The 24,059-nt window shown below is 40.3% G+C and overlaps 1 protein-coding gene across 9 annotated transcripts in view; it reads right to left on the reverse strand.

The window, feature by feature from the left end:
• Window positions 1-24,059, reverse strand: part of pard3ab (par-3 family cell polarity regulator alpha, b) — a 327,405-nt gene that overhangs the window by 251,074 nt on the left and 52,272 nt on the right. For all 9 annotated transcript variants that reach the window (XR_007038822.1, XM_047369396.1, XM_047369390.1 and 6 more), the window contains exon 2: window positions 20,731-20,832. Coding sequence is in view for 8 of the 9 variants with exons in the window: in XM_047369396.1 (XP_047225352.1) it covers window positions 20,731-20,832 (102 nt within the window). In the remaining variant the exon portion in view is untranslated. The remainder of the gene's footprint in view (window positions 1-20,730; window positions 20,833-24,059) is intronic.

Raw genomic sequence — 24,059 nt, forward strand, 5'->3', positions numbered from 1 at the left:
AAGTCCTTTACTCACATTGTGTAGCGAGTCATTAACGAAGGAGAATTAAAATGCTTTACTTCTTATTCTGTACGATCTGAATGGGAATTTTAGGAGGCTTGTTCCAGATCCTGGCAGAGCGAAACGAACTCAGCAAGACCAGCTTTGACAAATGATGCTCACAGCAAGGAACAAGCAAGCTACATTGCCTTGGAAATCACTCCATCTCTCTCAAAATGCTAAACTGAAAATCATTAAGTTGTAAAAGAAAGTCTGAATTATGTACTTTCTGCAGAGGATTCTTTAAAGAAACAAATAAAGTAAAATATGGACTTTAGATCTACTATTTTATAAACTTTTACTCCTTTAATGTAAACACCCAAAGCAAAAGAGGAAGGAATTACCTTTATAGTACCTATTTTTTCAGGTTATCACAAACCAAAGAGCAAAAGGAAACCATGCCCTGGGATCATTTAATAAATCTATTTAACATTCACAATATTGAAATGTTTACCATAGAGCCAAGCGCTAGCATTCATTCGCAGACATTTCCAGCCATATCCTTTCGATCTCCTCCCATGAGCTAAGCTTCACATGGGCGAGCCTTTTCTTAATTCCCTCATAAAGCTCCAGAACTAAGTTCCCATGACTGGGATAATACTCATCAAAACTCTTACATTACAAACATTGCACAATAATTACATCATTTCCATTGTACCATAGAAAGAGCTTTCTCTTTGGTCGATTCTAGATAGATTTGGTCTAAATTAGCCATGTTCAACAGAAGGTTATCCCCTTCCCAGTGGGACGACAGCTTCTCAGGAAATATTCTCACGATGGACTCAGACCTGGGTGGCATTAAAGGGTTTATCACATAGAAATGGATGAAAATAATATGACCAGGAAAAACAGAAAGAGATCTCAGTGGCTTGGTTGGAACATGACTTGGAACATTAATTCAACTAACAGGACAACAAGTGCTGCTCCTAGAGGCAATTAATCTTGCGTGAGAGATTTCAGAAGACTAAGAAAGTCTGCATAATTTCTCTCAGCCAATTATGGTGACAGGATGGTGAAGGGGAGCAAGAAGAGGGGTGGAGAGTGGGAAAGTTGGACAGAAGGAGAACGAGGGAGGAGGTTAACAATACATCTCAAAGACAAATATGGGCAAAACGTAAAGATTTAAAGAATGCAGAGGTGATGTTTACCAGCCTATTCTTTTAGATTTTGCTTTTAAGTAAACAACCCTCCATGTAATCTGGGGTAATAGTTGCCTGGACGTCTGAAAACCTTAGAAAGCTTTCACTAAATTCAATTCTCCACTCTATTTACATTGACCTATGAATCATCCAGGCATTAAAAAACAGCTTGCAACTCAGGGATTAACTGGATCTTTCAAGCAGTTTGCTTATGCAAAAAGATTGTGTTCTGCTTTCCCCCCCTTAATTAAAAGGAATGCCTGGTCTGGTGCTTCTGTGTTTAGCGATCTCCTTCCCACACAGAGCCATCGGCTGAGCTATTGCTGGTTTCAACTGTGGTGTACTCTTTGTTTTTCTTTCCCATAGAAAACGCTTCTGGTTTAGTGATCCTCCGTTGAGCTGTTAATTTCTTGACACAGCAATTGTTGGAGCAAATGATCACTCTGACTAAATGTATTTATTTTACTTCTCATAGAAAGTAAACCTGGTACAGTGCTTATGTGCTCAGCTGTGTCTCTTTCCTAGACAGAGCAAATTCAGCCATCAATTACATGTACTTTGTTTCTCAGTACTCATGGAAAGTACTCCTGGTCCTGTGATTCTCTTTTTAGCTGTCTTTTTCCTGGATGAAGACAGACCGTGCTATTTCTGCCACTATTGATGTATACTCCCCTTGTTTTTTCTTTCCAATAGAAAGTACTCTTGGCTCAGTGATTCCACATGTAACTGTTTCTTTTCTAGACAAAGCCATTGACGTTGCTGTTTTAAACTCAGATTTCCTTTCCATGGAAACTTCTCCCAGCTCAGTGCTTCTGTATCTTCTTCCTGTCCTACTAACCTCCAGATGGACGTTCACACTGAATCTAAATCTACTGGAGGTTTCTTCTCATTAAAATGAAGACAATTATTAATTATTAGAATGAGGGATTGCTGCAAAATCAAAGGCTCAATGCAATCAGTTCTACTTCCTTTTCTGCCTCTACACCTGCTTGACTGAACTGTGTGTTATCTGGGTAAGAATATGACCAAGACTGTATTGTAATGAACTGGACTGATTCTAGTCTGAACCAAATTGGATTCCATATGGTCACAGACATTGGCGTGATTGTCTTGTAAAGTGCCTTCAGATAACATTTGTAGTGAATCGGTGCTTTCTAATGATGGAGAGACAGAAAGTAAGCCCTGATGCAGTGAAAGCCTAGTAACAGCTTCTTTTTTGGCTGCCTCAATAAGCTCAGCTGTCAGTGTTGCACTTACACTGACAGATAACAGTCATTATTGAAGCCATAAACATCCAATGATGTCGCTATCAGAGACATAAACTCATTTATGGGGACATTTACAATAGATGATGATGCTCCCTTCAATGAAAAAGCAGTTAAATCTCCTTGATGAGGCATTATGTGACAGAGCAGAAGCAGGATCATAATATGGAAGGGTACAATAAAACCATCTTCACCAGGAGGACCTAAAGTATCAACAAATGTTTCCACCTACTTTTCTGAACACGACACGGGCCGTGGTTATGATTGGTTACTTTCTTTGATGAGTTTGATTAACAGGAACGTCAAAAAGAGACAAACTGGTAAGGTAAAGCAATAAATTGAAGTTTGAGTGAGAAGGGAATCAGTAAAGAGGAATGAAGCTGACAGAAAAAAGGGTTATACAGAAAGATTTGGGTCCAATTAAAAACTGGTTTTTCAGTTAAACATAATGGAAGCAGACACCTCTATTGAGGGGGTGCAATGCAAATTATTCCTCATTGTGAGTTTCTGCTTGCTACTTTGACAACAGCGTTGGTCAAACCCATTTAGAAAAATATGCAAAAGTGCAGATCAATCACAGTCTGCTAGGACCTCTGATACTGATCGATAGGCTTTATGGTATGGGTTATCGTTATTGTTTGATCATCTGGCCGCTTGATAAGCCCCGATTTCTTTAATTTTGGGAGATCAATGATCAGCTGATACTTGCATGTGAAACCAATCTAATCGACCAATCTTATCTACTTGTCTAACCTGCTGTGAAGGTTTTGTTTCTTTTAAAATGTGAAAAAATGAAAGATTAAAGGAACTGCAATGCTCTAAATGTTTCATTTATATTTGAGTGCACTGTCTCATGTGCACTTAAAACAAGTTTACATTGTTTCACGGATATGGTTAAATGTTTTACAATAAAATAAGATTTGACCTTTGAAGGTGTATTGTGACCTTATAACACCTGACAGTGTCAGTTATAAAAATCGGTATCGGCCAAAATCGGAATCAGCAGGGAGGCTTTTTAAATATCGGTAGTCTGCCAGAAAACTGCAATCAGTGCACCCCTTCTTATGGTTATTATAAATGTCTTATTGTGATGAGTGTTTGCATTTATCATGAGAACGATAAATTCCAATTAACAATCTCTGAAATCCCAGTTTTGTTAGGCTTGTTCATTTCTACAATTTTGGTTCTATGAGAGTACCAATAAATATCAATAAATTCAAAAATATGATTAAATGCAGTTACTATGTGCAGTTTAGTGATAAGAACCACACTGCTTTATGTAACTGGTGTTCTGAAGAACCCTATTTAAAAATGGGTTTTCTAAGAACAGTACTTGTGGTTGACTTGCACACACAGCAATGCAGTTGCCTAAAAAAAATACTGAAAAGAAGTTGTAAATATTTGATCGCATATTTATCATTATCACAACGAATAACACAAAATATCATGACCAATTTTTAAGTTAATATCCCTCACTACCACTGCCTGATACATGTTTTACCTTTAGGATTCTTTTGGGTGATTTTCACCACAGAAAGCTCAGGTAAGACTGTGATGATGTCACAGTAATAATCCAAATATCAAACAAGTTTCAAACTTAACAGAAGAAGGTTTCGGCTTTCACCTTCCATCCTGAAGTTAATGTTAAATAAAAGCTGAAGTCAGAGAGAAGGCTGGTGCCAATTATTACCTGGCCTACTTTCTGTCACTGCCCGGCCACGCACCTTTTCTCATTTAGGTGCTTCACTGGCCTCATGTGTGTCTGCGCTCTCCCCTGCTGCCTTTTCAGAGATTGCAGGGGTTATTTCATAAAGGTCCATCTGCAGGCCTGCCTCAGACCCAATCATCCCCCCAGCAAATCTCATTTGCACCAAACCCTGGGGACACAGCAGCCATTTCTGCTGCTAAGTCTGTACAGCAGCAGCCTGCGGCAGGGATGAGTTAAAGCTGTAAAAACGTGGCAGTGGTAGCACTGAGACCATCTTTCCCATCACACAGATTCTCATCAAAATCAAGGCATAGCATGAGGATGTTAAAACTCCAATAGAATAATTGAGAGCCAAATAGAAAAGGGGAGTTTTTGTTTGTCCTGCCACTGCACAGACACAGCAACCCACTCAGAATCAGAACCTTTATTTGCCAGGATTGTGCCCACAGAGAAGAAATTTGACTTTGGTTCCACTTTGCTCTCAATAAGACATTTTAAGTATAACTATATATTTATGTTTGGATCGTGGGGCATGCACGGGAGTTAGTAGACCTGACTGGCCTTTCTTACGGTTCCTTTTTAATACCCAGTCAAGTCAATAAATTAGGTAGAAATACAACTTCATATGTATTAAAAACATTTCAAAATCATTTACTATGAACAATGAAAGAAGCAAGGTTCGACATTAAGAAAACTTTGATCAACTTTTTTATCATATTCACATGATAAATGTGGCAGATTTACCAAAACTCCAGTGACAGAAATAAATTAAAACATTTATTTTAGCTTTAACACATCAGAATGTTAGCTGCTTGTTCGATTATTCATGTAATCATGTTAACATAAATGTAAATGTAGTGCAAATGTGACACGAAGAAAGCTTTGTGAAAAATGGACCCAATATTTCTTCAAAAAGACGAGTGTTTTTATGCAAATGCAGTAAGCACATGGTGATTAAAGACACACTCTGCTCTCTTTGGATGGTGATTATTAGCATTTCTTTCCAAGCAGAGGGAGACTGCAAAGAAGGACAACTTTGTGCTTGATAAAAATGCTCCGCTGCTCCCTGCTGGGGTGAAGATCTCATAGGACAAGCAGCAGCAGTCTGTTGATGAAGAAAGATGAGGGTCTTTCTTCATCGTGTCAGACTTATCAGCGTCTCTGTTATAGCAACAACACGAGACCAAGTGTCCTTCTGTGTATATCTGTGCTTGCATCACCATCGTCATCATCATGTTCAGTAGCATCTCTGTTATGACAACCAAACATTGTGTGGTGGTAAATGTGTTTCGGGAGATGAGAGAAAACAGAGCAGAGCAGTTTGAAGAGTTTGAAGGTTGCTCAATGTGAGTGAAAAGTTACTGCACAGATTCACCTAGTTTGTAACTCAGGAACAAATTATTCCCACATTAAATTTGTTTTTTAGCCAATGATTTTGCAGAAGTAAAGGCCTTTGTGGGGATACATCTGGAAATATTTTAAGAACCGCAACCAATAGTGGTTTTAGAAAATTGCAAACTATTTTTTCTGTCATTATGAGAAGATTTTCCTCCAGTGTTCCAGTCTGGAGACTCGCCACTGTCTGCAGCTTTGGGACATTTCCTTATTTTCTTTTTTTTATTATTTTAACATGTTCTGTTGGGGCGTTTCAAGCATACCATATGGAGCAAATGGTTGACTACATGTGCGAGGGACGTTTTGCTCTACAAAAAAGGATGTCTTAAGACAGCATCCTAATTGTTTGATTACCTTTATTACTTCCAGAGTCAATCCAGCATCACAGTAGGCACGCCACATTGATGTTATAGTAACCTGCGTTTGTAATACATCTAAAACTTTAAATGTCACACAGAAAAGACTGTGGTAACAAATGTGATTGGTCAATTGGAAAGTAAAATTCATGCTTGAAGGCCTAAAACCTCAGAACGTATCAGTACCGTTTCTTTAAGGCTGCAGCTGACGGTTTAAAGGGAAGCACCTCTTTCCCAAACACTTCACATCCTCGCCTCTGTAGTCGCTTCATGCATCAGACGATAACAGGATGTGTTACTGCTCGACTGAACCGACGACTTTGGTGTTGTGTTCCGATCTGATAAAGAGTCAGAAAGTGGAGCGACTGGCTATGAATCAAGAATCTGCTTATTTCAAAACACGAGAAGGGTTCCTGAGATTCAAAGCCGAGGAGGAAGACACACATGCACACACTTCCAACTTGGCACTTGCAGATTAGAGGTAATGGATTTGACATGTGCTGAGTGCAGAGAGGTGGCAACCTTTATCCCAACAGGTCAGAGCCAGTCAGTGACTGAAAGGGTGAGTGCGTCACATCTGGAGCCTGCACCTCCAGATTGGATTAATCTGACTCCTGCTCAAACTGATCTCAGGAAGGTTTTTCTGTTCTTACAGACAGCAGAAACAAAGCACTGTACGTTTTATCTCTACCATTGTCCTAGCACACCATCTCCTATTACACGTTTTAATGTATTTTTTATTTTAATGCTCTAGTTGGAAGGAATGAATGGCAAATCATGATGGAAATAAAAGATTAAAAAGAATTAAAGCTGCAGACAGGGCCCATCAGAGAATCTAGGGGGCGCAATTCATTCACATTTTAATGTAATCCAAATTCCCTATTTGTGGGTTGACCCGATCATTCAGATCCAGTTTAGAACAAATCGGGTCATGATTGTGTGATGTAGAGCCAACTGTATGCAAACGGCGAGATATCAAAATTTTGCACCCACGCCACGCCTATACGGTCCAGTCATCAGTCACCGTTCAGAGTAGGATTCAACATCACCTGGTTCTGTCATCAGACACGGCTTGAAGCTCACGGGTATAAAAAGAGAACAGCTACCAAAAAACATTCATGCCCTGTGACTTCTTAAAGTAGAGAATAAAACCTTCAAGAGTCTCTGAACAAAAACAATGGCACAAAATGATCACAAAAATGTGATATGATTTAAAAATGTTATGTTTGCAAATTATATTTTATTGGTTAAATATAAGCCATTTAATCCTACTGCGTCCTGCTTGCATTTGCCCCACATCACTGGATTGGGTCACATAATATAAGCAGGCAACCCCAAATATGAGTTGCTTCCTGTCAGGCTGATGCTCAGAGATACTGTAAAAGCAGCCTAACATTAAACACATTCCCAGCAGACACAGAAAGCACCCGGGGGATATGATGCAAGGCCTTGGAGCCTTGTTAAGAGTCCAGCTTCCTCCTCTTCTGGACCCCTCTGCAAGCAGCAGCCTCATGTCAAAGTTTTCAGCATCAATGTTTCTAAGCTTGGATCCACACTGCCCCCTGGTGGTGGGAGAGGAGAATGCATTTGGGCAAGTAATCATAAACATGGGATTTCTGTAAAGATGCTAAATTTCAGAGACCTTTGCTTCAAAATCTGCCAACAACTCTGATGATCTCACCAACTTCTGCTGAATGATGTCTTATATTTGTCACAGATGCTTTTGTTAAACTGCCAGTTCTCTACCACTGTACCAGCTTTACTTTTATGTATTTTTTTGCCCTTCATTAGGTTTCTTGTAACAGCAGGCGATCTGCTCTGCAGTCCTTAACTTGGTTCTCAGACAGCAGATCCACTCTTTTTAACATCTAAGTCAGCCACCCTTAAATAAGATAGAAGGCAGACATCGAACCCAGAAATGGACAAAACACACAACTTCCTGACCAAAGTAGGCGGTTCCCACAGACCCCAGCTGGCTAGTCCTACATTATCCCCAGCATTCCTTTGGTTTTACTACACGAACCAAGCAGAAGTTTGTCTTTTTTTCTGTTTCTGTTTAATTAAATTCAACTACAATGATGAGTCACTTTGGTCACTTCAAACTGCCTTCATTTAAAATTACACTCACTGACTTGTCCGAGCTACGGCACGCTGTTGGCGGTCAGACGTCTCGGAGTTCCTCCGGTCCTTGGTCCCCAGAAGCGATCACCCACTCTATCTAACTCTGACTCTTTAAGGAACGACTCTCAAACAGTTTCTAACTTTCAGCTCCTTTAATCTAAATTGGGCAGAGGAATGATTACAGAGATCAGCGCTGAGGCTCGTCTCGGACCGTCGCCGTCTGTTAGAGGATGACGAAGAGCCTCGATAGAAGGTCACATATAGTTTTTATATCTGGCTCTCCAATGCAATGGATGTTCCCTCCCTCAGTGATTATCAGTAGACTATGTGTCACCATTGTGGTGTCTATCTGGTAGGTTGTGTAGTAGCGGGTGTCCATCCTTAATCTAAGTGTGTTGTAGTTTTCTAATCAAACCAGTTATACTGGCTGCTCCACTATCAAAGTGGCCAGAATTTGGTGCATCTGTAGACCAGTAAAGACTATGGATATTCTCCAGGATTTCTGTACCAAAATCCCATAGTTCCTATAACTCCATGATCCCATCCAGACTCAAATTTCCTGCCCAGACTTGTTTCCCAGACTTTAATGTCCACAGTTCTGAGTTCAGTAGTTCTTTCCAGATTCAAATTTTCCTTTGTTCAGTTTTCAAGTTTCAACAATCCTCTTACTTTTCTGAATCAGTCCAGTTTTACTGCTGGTACCCAAATCAGTGCACCAATAAATGGTTTCATCAATTCTTTGCGTTTCTATACACTTTGATCCTACTATCCAACTGCAGGTATGTAGGCAGCATCTGGACTAAAAGCTGAACACAACATTCCTCCAAAAGTTCAGGTTCCAGTGCACATGTAGCTGACACCAGCTCAAACGGCCCTGACAGTGAAGGCACCATCATGGCCAGCCCCCTGGCTACCCTATCAGACTGAAGATGGGGTTTGTACAGTCTGTTTCAGACTGTCGGCCATATTGTGCTGCAAACCTTGACTGAAACGTGGTATGCTTGAGGCAGACACCAACTGACCGCTGTAGCAGGGCCCATTCTCACAGACAACCGAATTATGAGTTAATCAGGCACCTGATCGTTTTCTTACAAGTGTGGCATCATTTAAGGGGACACAAAGAAGTATGTCGGAACCAACAAAATAATCAACCAATTACAAATCCTCTAATTTTTGTGCAAGTTTAATAAATATTGTGTTTGCATCTTTGGTTTAAATCTAAATAGAAATTAGAAATAAATTAGAAATTCAGATCGTGGAGATAAATCAAGTTTATTTTCTATATGTATCCAGGTATGAGGAAACATGACTTTCCTAGAACAATTAGCAAGATTCTGGAACATCAACAAACAACATAGTCAGAAAATGAAAATGCAATCAAATAAAATCGATTCAGATTTAAATAATCTTCCTCTGGCTCCCCCTAATGTTCTAAATGTAGCTAACATTGAGATTGTTTTTACTAGGGGAGCATCGGGTTGCCAGTCTGAATTAATCAGGAACACCAGCGGAGAATAAGGAACCAGAAATTTTCTATCTCATCTGTATCTCCTCCAACAAAATAAATACGAAAATGCTAAAAGTAGCAGCATACCTGAGATTAAATACAAAAAACCCAAAAGAAACTATAACACTGTATCTCATACACATCAGGGGTGCAGATGGCCGGGTGCTGACTCATTGACCTCTTTTGGATTTCCATCTAGCATTTTGATCTGGTAACATAAAAAACATTTGCTCTACATCAGCTGATGTCCATGAAGATTGTAGAGAAATAAAAACCCACATCAGGATCCCTGCAATTACACAACACCGCCACTAGAGGGCAGACTAAGCCTGTTGCATGAGCTTTTCATTCAGCATCATGAGAGTAACAGGGTTTTATATGAGGACTGAGGTTGAATCAAAGCTACAAACCTAAACGATGTCAATGCTTAGACTCTGCTAAACATATCAAAAGCCTCAAGTGACTACAGATCACAAAATAGATACTGTAACAAAATGTCCTTATGAGGCTGGAGGGGGGCAGATAAAACGGATGAAGATCAAAGAAGAATAGGCAGAGGATGGGGGGGTGGGGTCCTAATCTCATTACCGTCAACACACACACGGATATCTGTTGTAATCCTCATAGTCCTGCTGGGTCCACATACAAAGGCTTTGTCTTGTCCTGACACCTTCCTCTGCATAATTAAGACAAAGCACACATTTAGAAAACCCAACATCTGTTCTTCCGTTTCTCAAACAAGATTTCGCTCCACATTATCAAACATTGTTACAATGCAAACAATGCACCCACGACACAGACTTCAATGCCACAAATACATTCACTAAATATCGGTCTTTAAATGAATCCAAAACCCAGAATGTCCACATTTTTCCAGTTCATAAGAGCATTTCCCTAAACAGTTAATCCAAACCCTAAAACCTGGCTGTTTCATTTTTCCATGTAAGGTGTTGTCGAGCTAGGAGGTGTTGTTGGTCCCCTGGTCTCTGAGCCCTGACCGTAACCAAGACAGAACGAGAGAGTTAGGGGAAGAAGCCCTGATGCAGTACTGCAACAACCAGGAAGCAGATCATTTAAAGACAAACCTGCAATCATGCCGAGTGGCCCGGCCTGCAGAATGTTTAAGCATGTATGACACACAGGTAAATAACTGCGTAATTAAGACTCTGAGGCTGTGTGTGGGCGACAATTATCCAAGGATAAAGGCTGAGGCTGGTCAGGTGTGTGTGTGAGTAATAACTTCACAGAGCAGCCTGGGCATTATAAAGTACGATTCTATATATTTAGAGATTCAGTCGTATTATTTGGTGTTAAACTTTGGATATCTTTGGAGGTCTGGTCTAAATTATAGAAAAAACCTGTATAACTTGACTTTTAAGAACATATTTTAAATTCATCAGTCTCTGGAACGATAAGCAACTCTGAGTGCATGTTGGTTCTGTTGCAGACAAGTCAATAAAACAAAAGGTGATTCTAGCCAACTGTGTTGCATTCAAGAGCAAAAACCCATTTTGGACCAGTAAATCCTAACTTGTTCTGAACTAGATTACAGTGGAGCATTCGGATGCTCCAAGCAGTTGTATTATAAGCATGCAGGACCACTCACTCACAGTTACGCACCCAGTAGACTTACTGTAATGTAAATTTCTTTCACATGCAGAACAAAGACAGATGTGTCCATCTCTAAGGAGCTGGCAAATCTAGAATGAGGGAATTTGTTGCAAAACTCTTCCAGGCAGCTGCAAGATCACACTGATAAAGGTGACATTATGCATTTACCCTCCATGTAACTGGCCCTGCTGTTGGAACCGAGTGATCTGGGTGAGTTTTCAGACGTACATTTCGATTCTCTTATAGCCCATTTTTTAAGCATGTATGAAAAAAAAAGGTACCATCTGGTACCCTGCTGTAAAGAATGTGTTGCCTATGAAACAATCCAGCCATTATCCCAACATCCACGTGTTCAGTATCACAATTCAAAAAACTGCTCAGATGCTAGATTTAGTGAAATATTTGATATAAAATGCCATGCATGCCAGCCTTACTTGGCCTGTTGGATGGATCTTCAGTGACCTCAGTGGATGAATATTTGTAATGGCTGAGATGATAAAGCTCAAAAGGAGCAGAGCGATGAAGGAAAGGAAACAGTCAGGAAAATGTGAGCTCATCATCGTCAGTATTGTCATCACAATATTCAGCAACAGCATAAAATAACATGTTTTCCTGGTTGCTTGCAAGGTGCTGAATGTTTTATTCCTTTTCTGACACTTTTACCTGTTTAAACTAAACAAAACCTCCTCAAACTTCCTGCATGTGTTACAGAGTTTTTCACACAGCAGAAACAAGGTGATGTCAAGAGTAAATTCCTAAAACAAAACCCGGAAAGTTGAATTATTGGACTGAAAATAAGGTCGCGCTAACCGTAAATCTTCCATTTCTAACAGTTTTTTAAATTGGTGACGTAAAAATCTGAAGGCCATCTGTCATTTTGACAGATTGCAATTCACACTCCTGACCACTTGGTGGAGAGTTAACATTTCAATCAGCTGTTTTCTCACTTTACGCATGACCTCGTTGGCTTCACTCGGAAAATGTTACGGCAGCTGATTGCCCGAAGTTTCTTCAAAAAGCCCAATAACAATGATGATGTTGATAAAAGAGGTGAAAAAATAGGAAGTCACGCAGTGGAAGATGAAGAACAAACAAGTGCAGCTGCACATTCAGGTCCATGCGACCAGGAGGAAGTGGTTAGACTGTGCGTTCGACCAAAGCAGGTGATCTGGTCATCTTGTCGTTGAATTTTCACTGTTTATATGCAGTTACTGGGACCACAGTCAGTGCTTTTTGTCACTGCAGAAAAAAAGAGTTACATATGTTCCTCTGGTTGACGTGGATTCAGATTGTTTGAGCTGAATATTTTTTGAAATGAATGAAAATAAATGCTATCCTTTGAAGAAATGAAGTGAGGGGTAAGAATAGATTATGACAGGATTATGTTGACTCTGTCAAGCAAAATGACAGACAACAAAAAGGACTGGCGCAACCTCTGCTTTGCTGTCAGTTAATTTGGCTGTAAAGTAATTTTATGTGAGATGTGAGGAACCAACTGTTCACTTCATGAACGTTTGAAGTGCACTTCATTCAATAAATCCATCCCAGCCACTAATAAGTGGTGTTAAAACAGAAACTCTGAGCTGAGCGTGCAAACCTTTTACAGTAAAAGAACAAATCGGCTGTATTTTATTAACAAAAACATCCAAATTTCAAAAGGCAAAAGCTGCAACAGTCACAGTTCAGACTATGACAAGCTCTCCTGCAGGATGGTATTCATCAGGTGGGCGAGTGGAGTGGCTCTTTGCAGAACAGGAGGTAGGATGTTCTAACTCAACCAGCCAGAGCAGCAGAAACACACCTCCAGGTTTTTTGGTACATGTGTTTAAACATGCGGCTACTTATTTTCAACCGATTTCACCCGGACAGAGTGAGACGTTAAGTGTTAAACCACAGATTGACGTGAGGCAATTATGTGATCAATTTGAACAACATGTTGCATCCTGCAGCTGCTTAGACCGTTTTCTGACTTGCAAAAAGGCAGTTTATATAAGATAAAGAGGTGCAGGCTTGCTGACAGATGGACTTCCTCTGCATCACACTTTCAAGCTCTTAGTTCACGTTTCCTTCAGTCAAAATGACAAATCCTTGTTTCACTAATAGGAGAAAGAACAAGAATGTCAAAAATGCTTCTGCACCCTGAAACCCCCCATCTACGACAGAGAACACGCTTCTTTACTGCTTTCAGATGAAAACACAGTTAAATAATATAATATAAATTGTGCTCATATTAGGAATGCACAAGATGTTAAAATACATCCGCATCACGATATGAGTGTGTGCAATATAAATATTATCAAGGGTGGTTAGAAAGCTTTGTTATATTCCAAATGTCATGAATTCAAGCTTTGTATGCTGATAAAATATTTAGGGAGTTGGATGGAGTCTCAATGCAGGAGATGACCACAGCTAACAGGGATGAAGATGCGCAAGATGCTGCAGGTCGGAGAGAGTTGGAAAGTTCGCAGTGACAGATGAGGAAGGGAGGAGTGGGTGGGAGAGTGGATTTGTTGCAACAGAGACTGACAGGAAGGTACAAAAAACTTCTCATCTTAAAGCAAACAAACTTTAAAGCTAATCATGACTGGATCAAGCTCAGCGTGTTTATGCTCTTCCTAAAAATACACTATAATGGTGCGGCGCATGGCGCAGCGGTAAAGCGTGCGAAGCATATATGGTTGCCTCAGCCGTCCCAGGTTCGAATCCCAGCCCCGGAAATATGTGCTGCATGTCTTCCCTCTCTCTCCACCCCACTTCCTGTCCGCTTACTTTGAAAAAATAACAAAATAAAATAAAGGCCACTAGTGACAGAAAAAAATGAATAAAGTCAATAAAAACTTAATTCAAAGATAAATTAAAATGGGCGCAGCGCTGATGGTGTTTGGGTTAAGTGCGCCACCATAAACAGAGGCTACAGTCCTCGAAGAGGCCATCCCAGGTTTGAGACCTGGACCCGGCGAATGTCTCTCCCTCTCTCTACCCCCATTTCCTGTCTGCCTACTGTCAGAAAAAAATAAAATAAAATAAAGGCCACTAGTGCCGAAAAAATGTCTAAAAAAAACCAAAAAAGATAAATTAAAATGTTTTACATGTTCAGAGCATACTTCACATTTGCTGCTGTATGGCAATATTTTTTTCCCAATGTTATTTGTGTTTAGTAGTGTGACGGCTGTAATTCACAGGTATAAACTGATTTACACATACTAAGATGCAATGATGCTCCTATACGTTGCTCCATATGCATGACGGCGTTGGTTGAGATAAAGTTTTAAACGTACAATATTAATATTATGCGCCTCACATACTGGTGTTAAGAGAAGGGATGGCCCCCTGAGAGCTGCTTACAATATATTAGCTGGTAACAGCAAATATCTCAGCATTATATTAGCAAAGCATAACATTACTGACTTTTAGAATGGATATTGCCTGACCCTACTATGCCCTACTATGTTGCATTGACATTAACACTAAACCAGCTGAACTAACTAAACTAGTCTTACATTGCTGCTAACTTTGATGAAAATCTTCTACCATTTTCAGCTTATTTTTTAACCTGGTTCTGTCATGGTTGGCCCCCCTCAGTGAGGTACTGTCCAAAACCTCTCTAACATCCTGCTGAATAAAAGTCGTCATCCTGTTCTCATTATGAGGGGAAAGAAGCGGAAAGAAAAGAAGGAAAAGAGTGGGGTGGAAGGGGAGGAGAAAGAGGAGGGCCAGCCTGGAAGAAATGAGGTCATCCCCAGCCCTGCCTCTGGAGGGAGACTGGAGGAGGGGTCGGCTCGTCAGCAGTTTGATGAGACGGTGATGTCCAACTTGGAGTGTTGCACTGAGAGATAAGACAGGACGTCATTAGGTTTGAGGGTTTTATCGTGAATCATATCCTGCATTATTTACCTTTTATTCGCTGAAAAGTCTTGGAGGAATTTCCTGGTGAAAAATCTCCTCAGGAAATGATGTTTATTTCTGTTTGCAAACCGGAAATCACTAAAAAGCAGGAAGATATTCCAAGCATGACAGCGTGTCCTGATTCTCCTGTTTAACCCTCACAAATGCTCTGGCTGACCTTTCATCCATCGCAGCAATGCTGTTGTTAGAGGAGCTCCACACAGGCACCGATCCAGGCCTCAATCCCATCACGCAGCTCTATCTATGGTCTCCATCTTCCTAGATGGCTTTGAGAAGAGGCAACAGATTGCGCTTTAGTTTGTTTCCTTTCACTGGGTAACGGTGACGAATCGGGCTCAGCTGGCACCAAACTTTCATGATCAAAAGGTCCAAAATAGTCAAACGATCAAATCAATATGAAAACAGAGGAAATCATTATCCAGACTGCCCAAAATACAAAAGTATTTCTCTTTATTTGTAAAACTGCAGGTTTCAAACCTACACAGAAAAAAATCTCCAGTCAGCACCTACACTTCAGGATTCCCTGCGGGATTTAGTTTCACTGCATCTCATCGCCTAAGCACTTAGAAAAATCAATATGAACCACAGACACAACAAATGGGTCAAACGCAGAGACACTAGGTCAATAAATGTAGAGAAACTCCTCTGTTCTGGTGCGTCAGCCCTCTTTTCATCCATATGTTACGAGTTATTACACCCCTTAATTACAAGGCTCATTTTCTATCACTTCAACACCATAGAGTCAGTCAGTGTTTCTAGTTAATAACCCATTTACTCAGCAGCAGACCTTGACTGTCCTGAAGTTTAGATAGAGATGAAAACAGAGCAAAGTGTGAGCCTGGCAGCCTGCTTGTCTGTTGATATTCTGTGACGGGGTAAGGCAACCGCTTTAGGAAACTCCTCTGGGTTTATTTAACCTCGTGTTCCCTTCCTGACTGTCACTCCGCCTGTCTACTCGTCTGAAACGCAGGGAGGCTGCTCTATATTCCGCTCCTTCCAAGACAGCACTTGGATCAACGACTAATGCACAAAGATGAAAAATATTAGACTTCATTCCTTATACACAAGAGTCTGGATCATTCAGTTTGTCAGGACTTGGTGGAAGACAAGTTAGAGTGCTGCATCTCTACAGGTTGCATCAAAACGTGCATAAAACATCTATAAAATGACGCGAAATTCCTTAGAAAAATCGATGTAGAATTTAAACTAGAATAATTGCTTTGCCTGAACGTCTGTTTTATATTAATGTAATAAGAAAATCAAATTATTTCAAGAGTTAACACAAGCAGAGCTAAAACCCCCATCGTCCACACACCCACACACACCCACACGGTGTTTCCATCATTCATGGTTGAAACATCACTACAGGAGGGTCTGCAGCTCAAGTGTTTGTGCTTGGCCTCTCAAAGGATCTCTGTGTAATATGCCACAAAGCAACTAATACTGAACTTGTTTTATTCATAGTTCTAGATACGACGCTCTGCTTTTTAATTCAAATGGCACTCCAACACAATTTGAACAAAAAAAACGCAAGACTCTTCCAGACTCAAATGTCCCGATTTCAGTCATTTTGAGAACATTAAGAACATTTAAAAGACATAATACCAAAATGGCAAACATTTATACTGAGGTCAGGCTACAAATATAGAGCCTGCAAAAACCGAAGGAAGGAAGGAAGGAAGGACGAAAGTAAGGAAGGAAAAAGAGAAAGCGAGGAAGGAAGGAAAGACAAGGAAGAACAGAGAAAACAAGGGAAGGAAGGAGGGACAAAAATATTAAGGAAGGAGGCAAAAACGGAGGAAAGAACAGGAAAGGATGGAAGGGATAAAAGAAAAGAAACAGGAAGAAGCCCCAAAGGAACGAGGGGAAAAAATAACAAAGGACACATGGAAGAAAGTTAAGAAGAAGAAAAACAAAAGGGGAAGGAAATAAAGCAAAGAATACAATACAGCGAATAAGTAAAGACAAAAACAAAAGTGGGAAAGAAAGGACAGAAGGGAAGGAAGGAAAGATGGAATAAAGAAAAGAAGAAAACACAAGGAAGAAAGTAAGGAAGGAAAACCTTTAGACAACAGGATAGGAAATAAAGAGCGGAACTACAGATATTTTTCCAAACTCTGTTTTCTTTGTTTATACTTATCCAGAGCTGGAAAATACCGAAAGAAACATCTAAGCAACACAATCATGTGAAATTTCTCAGTTTAACATCCTAAATATTGAGTAAATATTCCAAAGCTTCAGTGTTCACATATTGTTAAGCATTAATCATTTTGTTTTGGTTAAACCACTTATCGGGAAAAATACTGGCCAGGCTCCAGAGTTTAACCATTTGAGCTCGACACTTCTCTCAACCTCAAACCACAGACCAACTATGTTTTCCAGCGCAAACAATGCAAAAACGTCCAGTGTGTGCATCACAATCATTCAGCATAATCCAAAACGTCCAGCCAGTATAAATGAAGAATTTTCCATGAGCTCAAGATGAGGAACATCACCTGAACCTGTGAAGAGGCAGCTTTCTCCAAGTCTCCAAGACCAAAGCTAATAAAGGTCACAGATAAGTTGGTTTACCATTAAAAGACAAGAAGCCCCCTTATTAAAAGAAGAGGGCAGAAAGGGAAGGATGGAAAAAGAGAGAGAGTAGGGAATAACAAGTTTGAAGACAAGCTGATGTTTTTCCAGGCATATGGCACATTCTGAATCTGTATTAAAGCTGATCATTTAAGACATGACCGGGCTTCAATAGCCTCAAACACAAAGCATTAGTACTAAAATGGTTCTGGATATTATATTCCGAAGATTCCTGTGTGAGCTTATAAATATATCCCTGTGTGAAGTGCCAGACATTCCTTCCAGTCTTTAAAAAGCTGCAGAGGAATATCGGAGATGAGTCACAGCTGCCAAGAGACCACCAGTCATGTTTAGCGGGGCAAACCGAGGCACTCTCACTCTCATATGTGTTTTATGTTTCCCCTCTTATCCCAGTCCAAATCTGTGTCAGTCTGGATCAATGGAAAGACACTTCAAGGCTGACATCACAATAAATACAGTTCACATTCACTCCGCAAGGGCTTGAATCTAACTTTAATTTGAGGCCAAAATTACAAAACCAGGCTCAAATATTTAACATAAACTCGCCAAAATCTTTTAATTAGTGGTGCTGAAGATTCAAGGATGTCAACTTCACGAGGCCAAGACCTATCAGGTTGTTATTGGCAATGACGGCTGGGTGTAGCTGGTAGTTTCTCTTTGCCTGCATTAAAAGGCTTTACTTCACAGAAATGACTGAACTGACCAACATCTGCAACGATGAAAAAGTCTAGTGAAGATCTAAAAAGAATTGTAGAGTTCCACAAGTTGGAAAAGTCTGTTGCGTTTCAGAACACAAACATCATCTTCTGATATGGAGAAGCAAAATCCCCTGGGAAGAAAAGAGTTATGATTAAAAAAAATAAAGAATAATCTGCCACAAGGACAGGGAGTATTTCTGATGGAGTCTTTAAAATAATAAACCAATGGTCAAGCATGGTGATGTGGGCCTGTTTTAACTGACAAATGTACTGGTATATTAGACTAAAAAACATTTTCCAAACGCATCTCCACCAGAAAGACCCTAAACATAACAAAGGCGGTTTTGAAATGGATCAAATAACCTAAATGTTAAGCTTCTAGATTGGCCTTTGTTGACCATGATTCAACAGCGGTTTGGTGACAGGAAACCAAGCAGTCTGAATCTGAGTGGTCAAATATCCAGACACAAATATGCCAGAAGCTTGTTGAAGCAAGAAAAACAGATAATTTCAGGAGTTTCATGTCATATTCGGTGTAACCTGCTTCACATCATCAGTGCCAGCCACCTGATGCTCTTCAAAACTGTGACAATAATGCGACTGGATGAGCTCTGGTAACACAGAGGTGTCATTTTCAAAATAACAAAAACTTTATTAGACTTACCTGAACACAAACTTTAGCTGATTTTCAGACAAATGTAAAAAACAAAAGTTGATAAATAGGGCAACGTTGTTGTACTGCATCCAGCCTTCCTGTTATCTGCAGAAACTTTTGCTCTCTCTCACAGTGAACTAAAGACATGTCTCATCATGCTGCAGAAAATCGTTTCTTTTTGTATCAGTTTTACATATCTCAGTGTTTCCTCTGACTCTGATGATGAGAATAATTCACTTCGTGTCTTCTTCCTTCAGTAACAAGTACCACACCAAAGGACGTAGGTTTTTCCATGATATGGCAGCGCTTTGGTACGGTCATTTCACTAATTGAAAAAAGTTGAGCTTTTAAGTTTCTGAACAGCCGGTCAAGGGTCAGAGCGATTCAAACTTAAAAAACATCCAGTTTTAGTCATCAGATGATTTCTGGTGAATCTCTGTGTCAGCCTTAAGAAAACTTTCAGTCGGCGTGGCGCTGGTGGTGTAGGGGTTAAGCGCACGACCACATAGAGGCTATAGTCGTTGATGCGGCCGTCCTCGACCCGGTGACCTTTGCCGAATGTCTCACCCTCTCTCTTTGCCTGTCTGCCTACTGTTGATAAATGAAAAATAAAGGCCTCTAGTGCAGAAAAAATCTCTTAAAGAAGTCTTTCAGTTACATTTGCATAGCAACTTGAAGGCAGTACTTTTTAAAGATAAAGACAGAAGACAATGCTTTCTAGTTGTTATGGACTTGGCAAAGCCAGAAGAACACAATTAAAAGCTCTTCAAATACAGAATCTAGGATCAGTAGAGAGGAGAAATAGCCCTATTCAAAGCATTGACAACCCAACGGTCCACAGCTGATATTCTGGTGCAGCTGTTTCTGATCATTTCAGCTTTGCATGAAAACAATACAAACATTTAAACCTCACTGAAAACCAAAACACTCAGTGACCCCTCAACAAGTGGTGCTTCAGCACAGTAAAGAACGCTGCAGGTATGTGTCAGTGAATGTGATCAAGTCCTTCGAATATGACATGTTATGGAGAAGGCCTGCAGGCAAGATGGGCAGCTGAGGGGGCTGGTGGGAAACGGACATAATGATGGCGGCTGGCTGAGAGAAAGCACTTCTATGCACCTTTACTGCAGATATAGGCAGATTATAAAAGCAGATAAAGCAAACGGAGTACTTTAGATAACTGAGATGAGCTACATTAGCTGTTTTCATTTAGATCTAACATCTGTAATAAGAAGCACATACCTCATAAAAGCCTCAGAATAAGTCATTTTATCCTACGCACATTCAGTAAACCATCACAGAAAACCACTCCCAGATAGTTTCAGTGCCATTTCAGACCATAACAACACTACAATTTTTATGCTTGGCTTGCATGCAAAAACAAAGACATGCCAATAAATTTCTCAGCAAATCTAACCTCTGACCTCATGTTGCAACAGCTACTCCTCTCAGCCTGTCTATTTTTTGTTTAAGATAAGAGAATTTGACACTATGACCTCCGAGCAATAAATCATCGTTAGAGTCTCTGATGTCAGGTTCACACTTGAGCACTTCCAAAGACACCAAGGGCAACTGAAGAGCCGAACAGAGCCAGGACATAAGACAAAGTTCACAAAGGGTCAAGGTCTGAGTTTACCACTGAAACTCGTTCACAGTGGCATTAATGACTCAGCTCAGGATTAAAAAGGGAGACTTAAGTATACAAGAAATTCCTGCATCTGTTCGAGCCACAACTCACTCTGTCTTTGTCGTCAGCCACATCGCAAAGGACATCATCTAAGTCTAGGATCCCACCGTCGCCATGCTCCAGTCGGTGGACCTGTAGCCAGTAGTTTGCATCCTGTTAGGACAAGAGGACAAGAAAAAACATCAGTGAATGAACCTAATAATTACAGTTTTTATGGATTTGTTTAGAACTGGAACCAAAAACAGGGTTCCTACACATTTTACAGGTAAAAAAAAATTCACTCTTCCTAAATTCAAATTTATAGAGTTCTCAGTCTTTTTATAAGCAGAAACAGAAGTTAAATGTGAATGCTCTATAGTGATCAAACTTTAAATCTACAGCCTAGAAAAAAAACAGGCTAAGGATGAATGTACAGAGGAATAGACAGACGGACGGATGGATGGGTGGGTGGATGGACAATAGGACGTGGTAAATACTTTTTTTTTAAATCCATACTTTTCCAGAAAGATCAAGAATGTTGTAAATAAATGTAAAAAAAAAACTATAAAGTCAGCAGTTGATGGTCTTTAAACACACATAAGAGTAAAAGGGGTTGGACTGATGGACAGACAAGAATAAAAGTGTAGCTGGCGCTGTGATGCTCTGCTATGTATTGTACAAGTGTTGGAAACATTCTCTGCAAGAACTTAATTAGCTCCAAAAACATCATGGTGATTGAAAGAAAGAGTAAATATTCCAAGCTGAACAGGCCTGAACATGCATTTAAAAATGACATTCATCTTCTGTGGATGTCACTGACGTTCACCGAGGCTTCAGCAATCATCAGCGCTTGAAGGAAATCCACCCAATGCTACTGTACAAATGGATCCAACATTCATGTCAAATGTTTGGACAGGAAGAAACGCACACGAAGGCCTCATGAGAAAACCAGATGCTTAGATGAGGACCGATTTGATGATTTAGACAAGAAAACATCAACAATACACCGAAGCCTGCACAAAAAACGTCAGATATGCATCTAACATAGAAATTATCCATAAAGTAGACACTCTGAAAAAGTCTTAGAAGAAACTGTGTTGATTCTACAGGTCCTTCTCAAAATATTAGCATATTGTGATAAAGTTCATTATTTTCCATAATGTCATGATGAAAATTTAACATTCATATATTTTAGATTCATTGCACACTAACTGAAATATTTCAGGTCTTTTATTGTCTTAATACGGATGATTTTGGCATACAGCTCATGAAAACCCAAAATTCCTATCTCACAAAATTAGCATATTTCATCCGACCAATAAAAGAAAAGTGTTTTTAATAAAAAAAACGTCAACCTTCAAATAATCATGTACAGTTATGCACTCAATACTTGGTCGGGAATCCTTTTGCAGAAATGACTGCTTCAATGCGGCGTGGCATGGAGACAATCAGCCTGTGGCACTGCTGAGGTCTTATGGAGGCCCGGGATGCTTCGATAGCGGCCTTTAGCTCATCCAGAGTGTTGGGTCTTGAGTCTCTCAACGTTCTCTTCACAATATCCCACAGATTCTCTATGGGGTTCAGGTCAGGAGAGTTGGCAAGTCAATTGAGCACAGTGATACCATGGTCAGTAAACCATTTACCAGTGGTTTTGGCACTGTGAGCAGGTGCCAGGTCGTGCTGAAAAATGAAATCTTCATCTCCATAAAGCTTTTCAGCAGATGGAAGCATGAAGTGCTCCAAAATCTCCTGATAGCTAGCTGCATTGACCCTGCCCTTGATAAAACACAGTGGACCAACACCAGCAGCTGACACGGCACCCAGACCATCACTGACTGTGGGTACTTGACACTGGACTTCTGGCATTTTGGCATTTCCTTCTCCCCAGTCTTCCTCCAGACTCTGGCACCTTGATTTCCGAATGACATGCAGAATTTGCTTTCATCCGAAAAAAGTACTTTGGACCACTGAGCAACAGTCCAGTGCTGCTTCTCTGTAGCCCGGGTCAGGCGCTTCTGCCGCTGTTCCTGGTTCAAAAGTGGCTTGACCTGGGGAATGCGGCACCTGTAGCCCATTTCCTGCACACGCCTGTGCACGGTGACTCTGGATGTTTCTACTCCAGACTCAGTCCACTGCTTCCGCAGGTCCCCCAAGGTCTGGAATCGGCCCTTCTCCACAATCTTCCTCAGGGTCCGGTCACCTCTTCTCGTTGTGCAGCGTTTTCTGCCACACTTTTTCCTTCCCACAGACTTCCCACTGAGGTGCCTTGATACAGCACTCTGGGAACAGCCTATTTGTTCAGAAATTTCTTTCTGTGTCTTACCCTCTTGCTTGAGGGTGTCAATAGTGGCCTTCTGGACAGCAGTCAGGTCGGCAGTCTTACCCATGATTGGGGTTTTGAGTGATGAATCAAGCTGGGAGTTTTAAAGGCCTCAGGAATCTTTTGCAGGTGTTTAGAGTTAACTCGTTGATTCAGCTGATTAGGTTCATAGCTCGTTTAGAGACCCTTTTAATGATATGCTAATTTTGTGAGATAGGAATTTTGGGTTTTCATGAGCTGTATGCCAAAATCATCTGTATTAAGACAATAAAAGACCTGAAATATTTCAGTTAGTGTGCAATGAATCTAAAATATATAAATGTTAAATTTTCATCATGACATTATGGAAAATAATTAACTTTATCACAATATGCTAATATTTTGAGAAGGACCTGTATAATCAAAAATATTTCTCAAAGGGTCTTGACCATCAAGATTCAAACCTTTGTGTAATCCCAAGAACAAAGATAGCCTGTCCCTCATTGGCATGTGTGATATGTGCATTTGTGTTCAGCTATAGAGCATGCAGCATGTGAGCATCACACAGCCAACCCGACAGGTACAGCTTTATTATTGCAGAAAACCCCACCATAAACAGATAAAGACGAGCAAAAAGGCAGAAAAAAACCCAGTGAAGATGACTGCGTTTATATCCACGTGTTAAACATGAAACGAGGCTCACATGAAGCTTGTTAAGACATACAGGAGCACCATGTTGCTGATAAAGGGGACAATGAATTATTTCAACAGGTCGGAATGCCAGCTGGCATCTCGCTCTCACTTTCATTTCCTCTGACGGTTACACTGATCAGAACCAGTGGTCCACTACAGGCAGCACATGGGTCAAAAAGCCTACTGTTTTTGTTTCCGTTACCTTTGGGGAAAAGATCTGCAATGCATATAAGGGTCCAAAAAACTCTTCAAAATTCAACACTATGAAACTCCAATTTCCTCAACCTTTCCTTCAAGTTTGATAAGATTCTGGATATTTGAGCCTAAAACATTTTCCTTATTGGGTTTTATCCTTTTAATGTTCCCATCATCAGAAAACAACACAATGCTGAATTTACATCTGAAAGAC

This window comes from Girardinichthys multiradiatus, chromosome 6 (genome assembly GCF_021462225.1).
Source record: "Girardinichthys multiradiatus isolate DD_20200921_A chromosome 6, DD_fGirMul_XY1, whole genome shotgun sequence".
NCBI classification, from domain to species: domain Eukaryota; kingdom Metazoa; phylum Chordata; class Actinopteri; order Cyprinodontiformes; family Goodeidae; genus Girardinichthys; species Girardinichthys multiradiatus.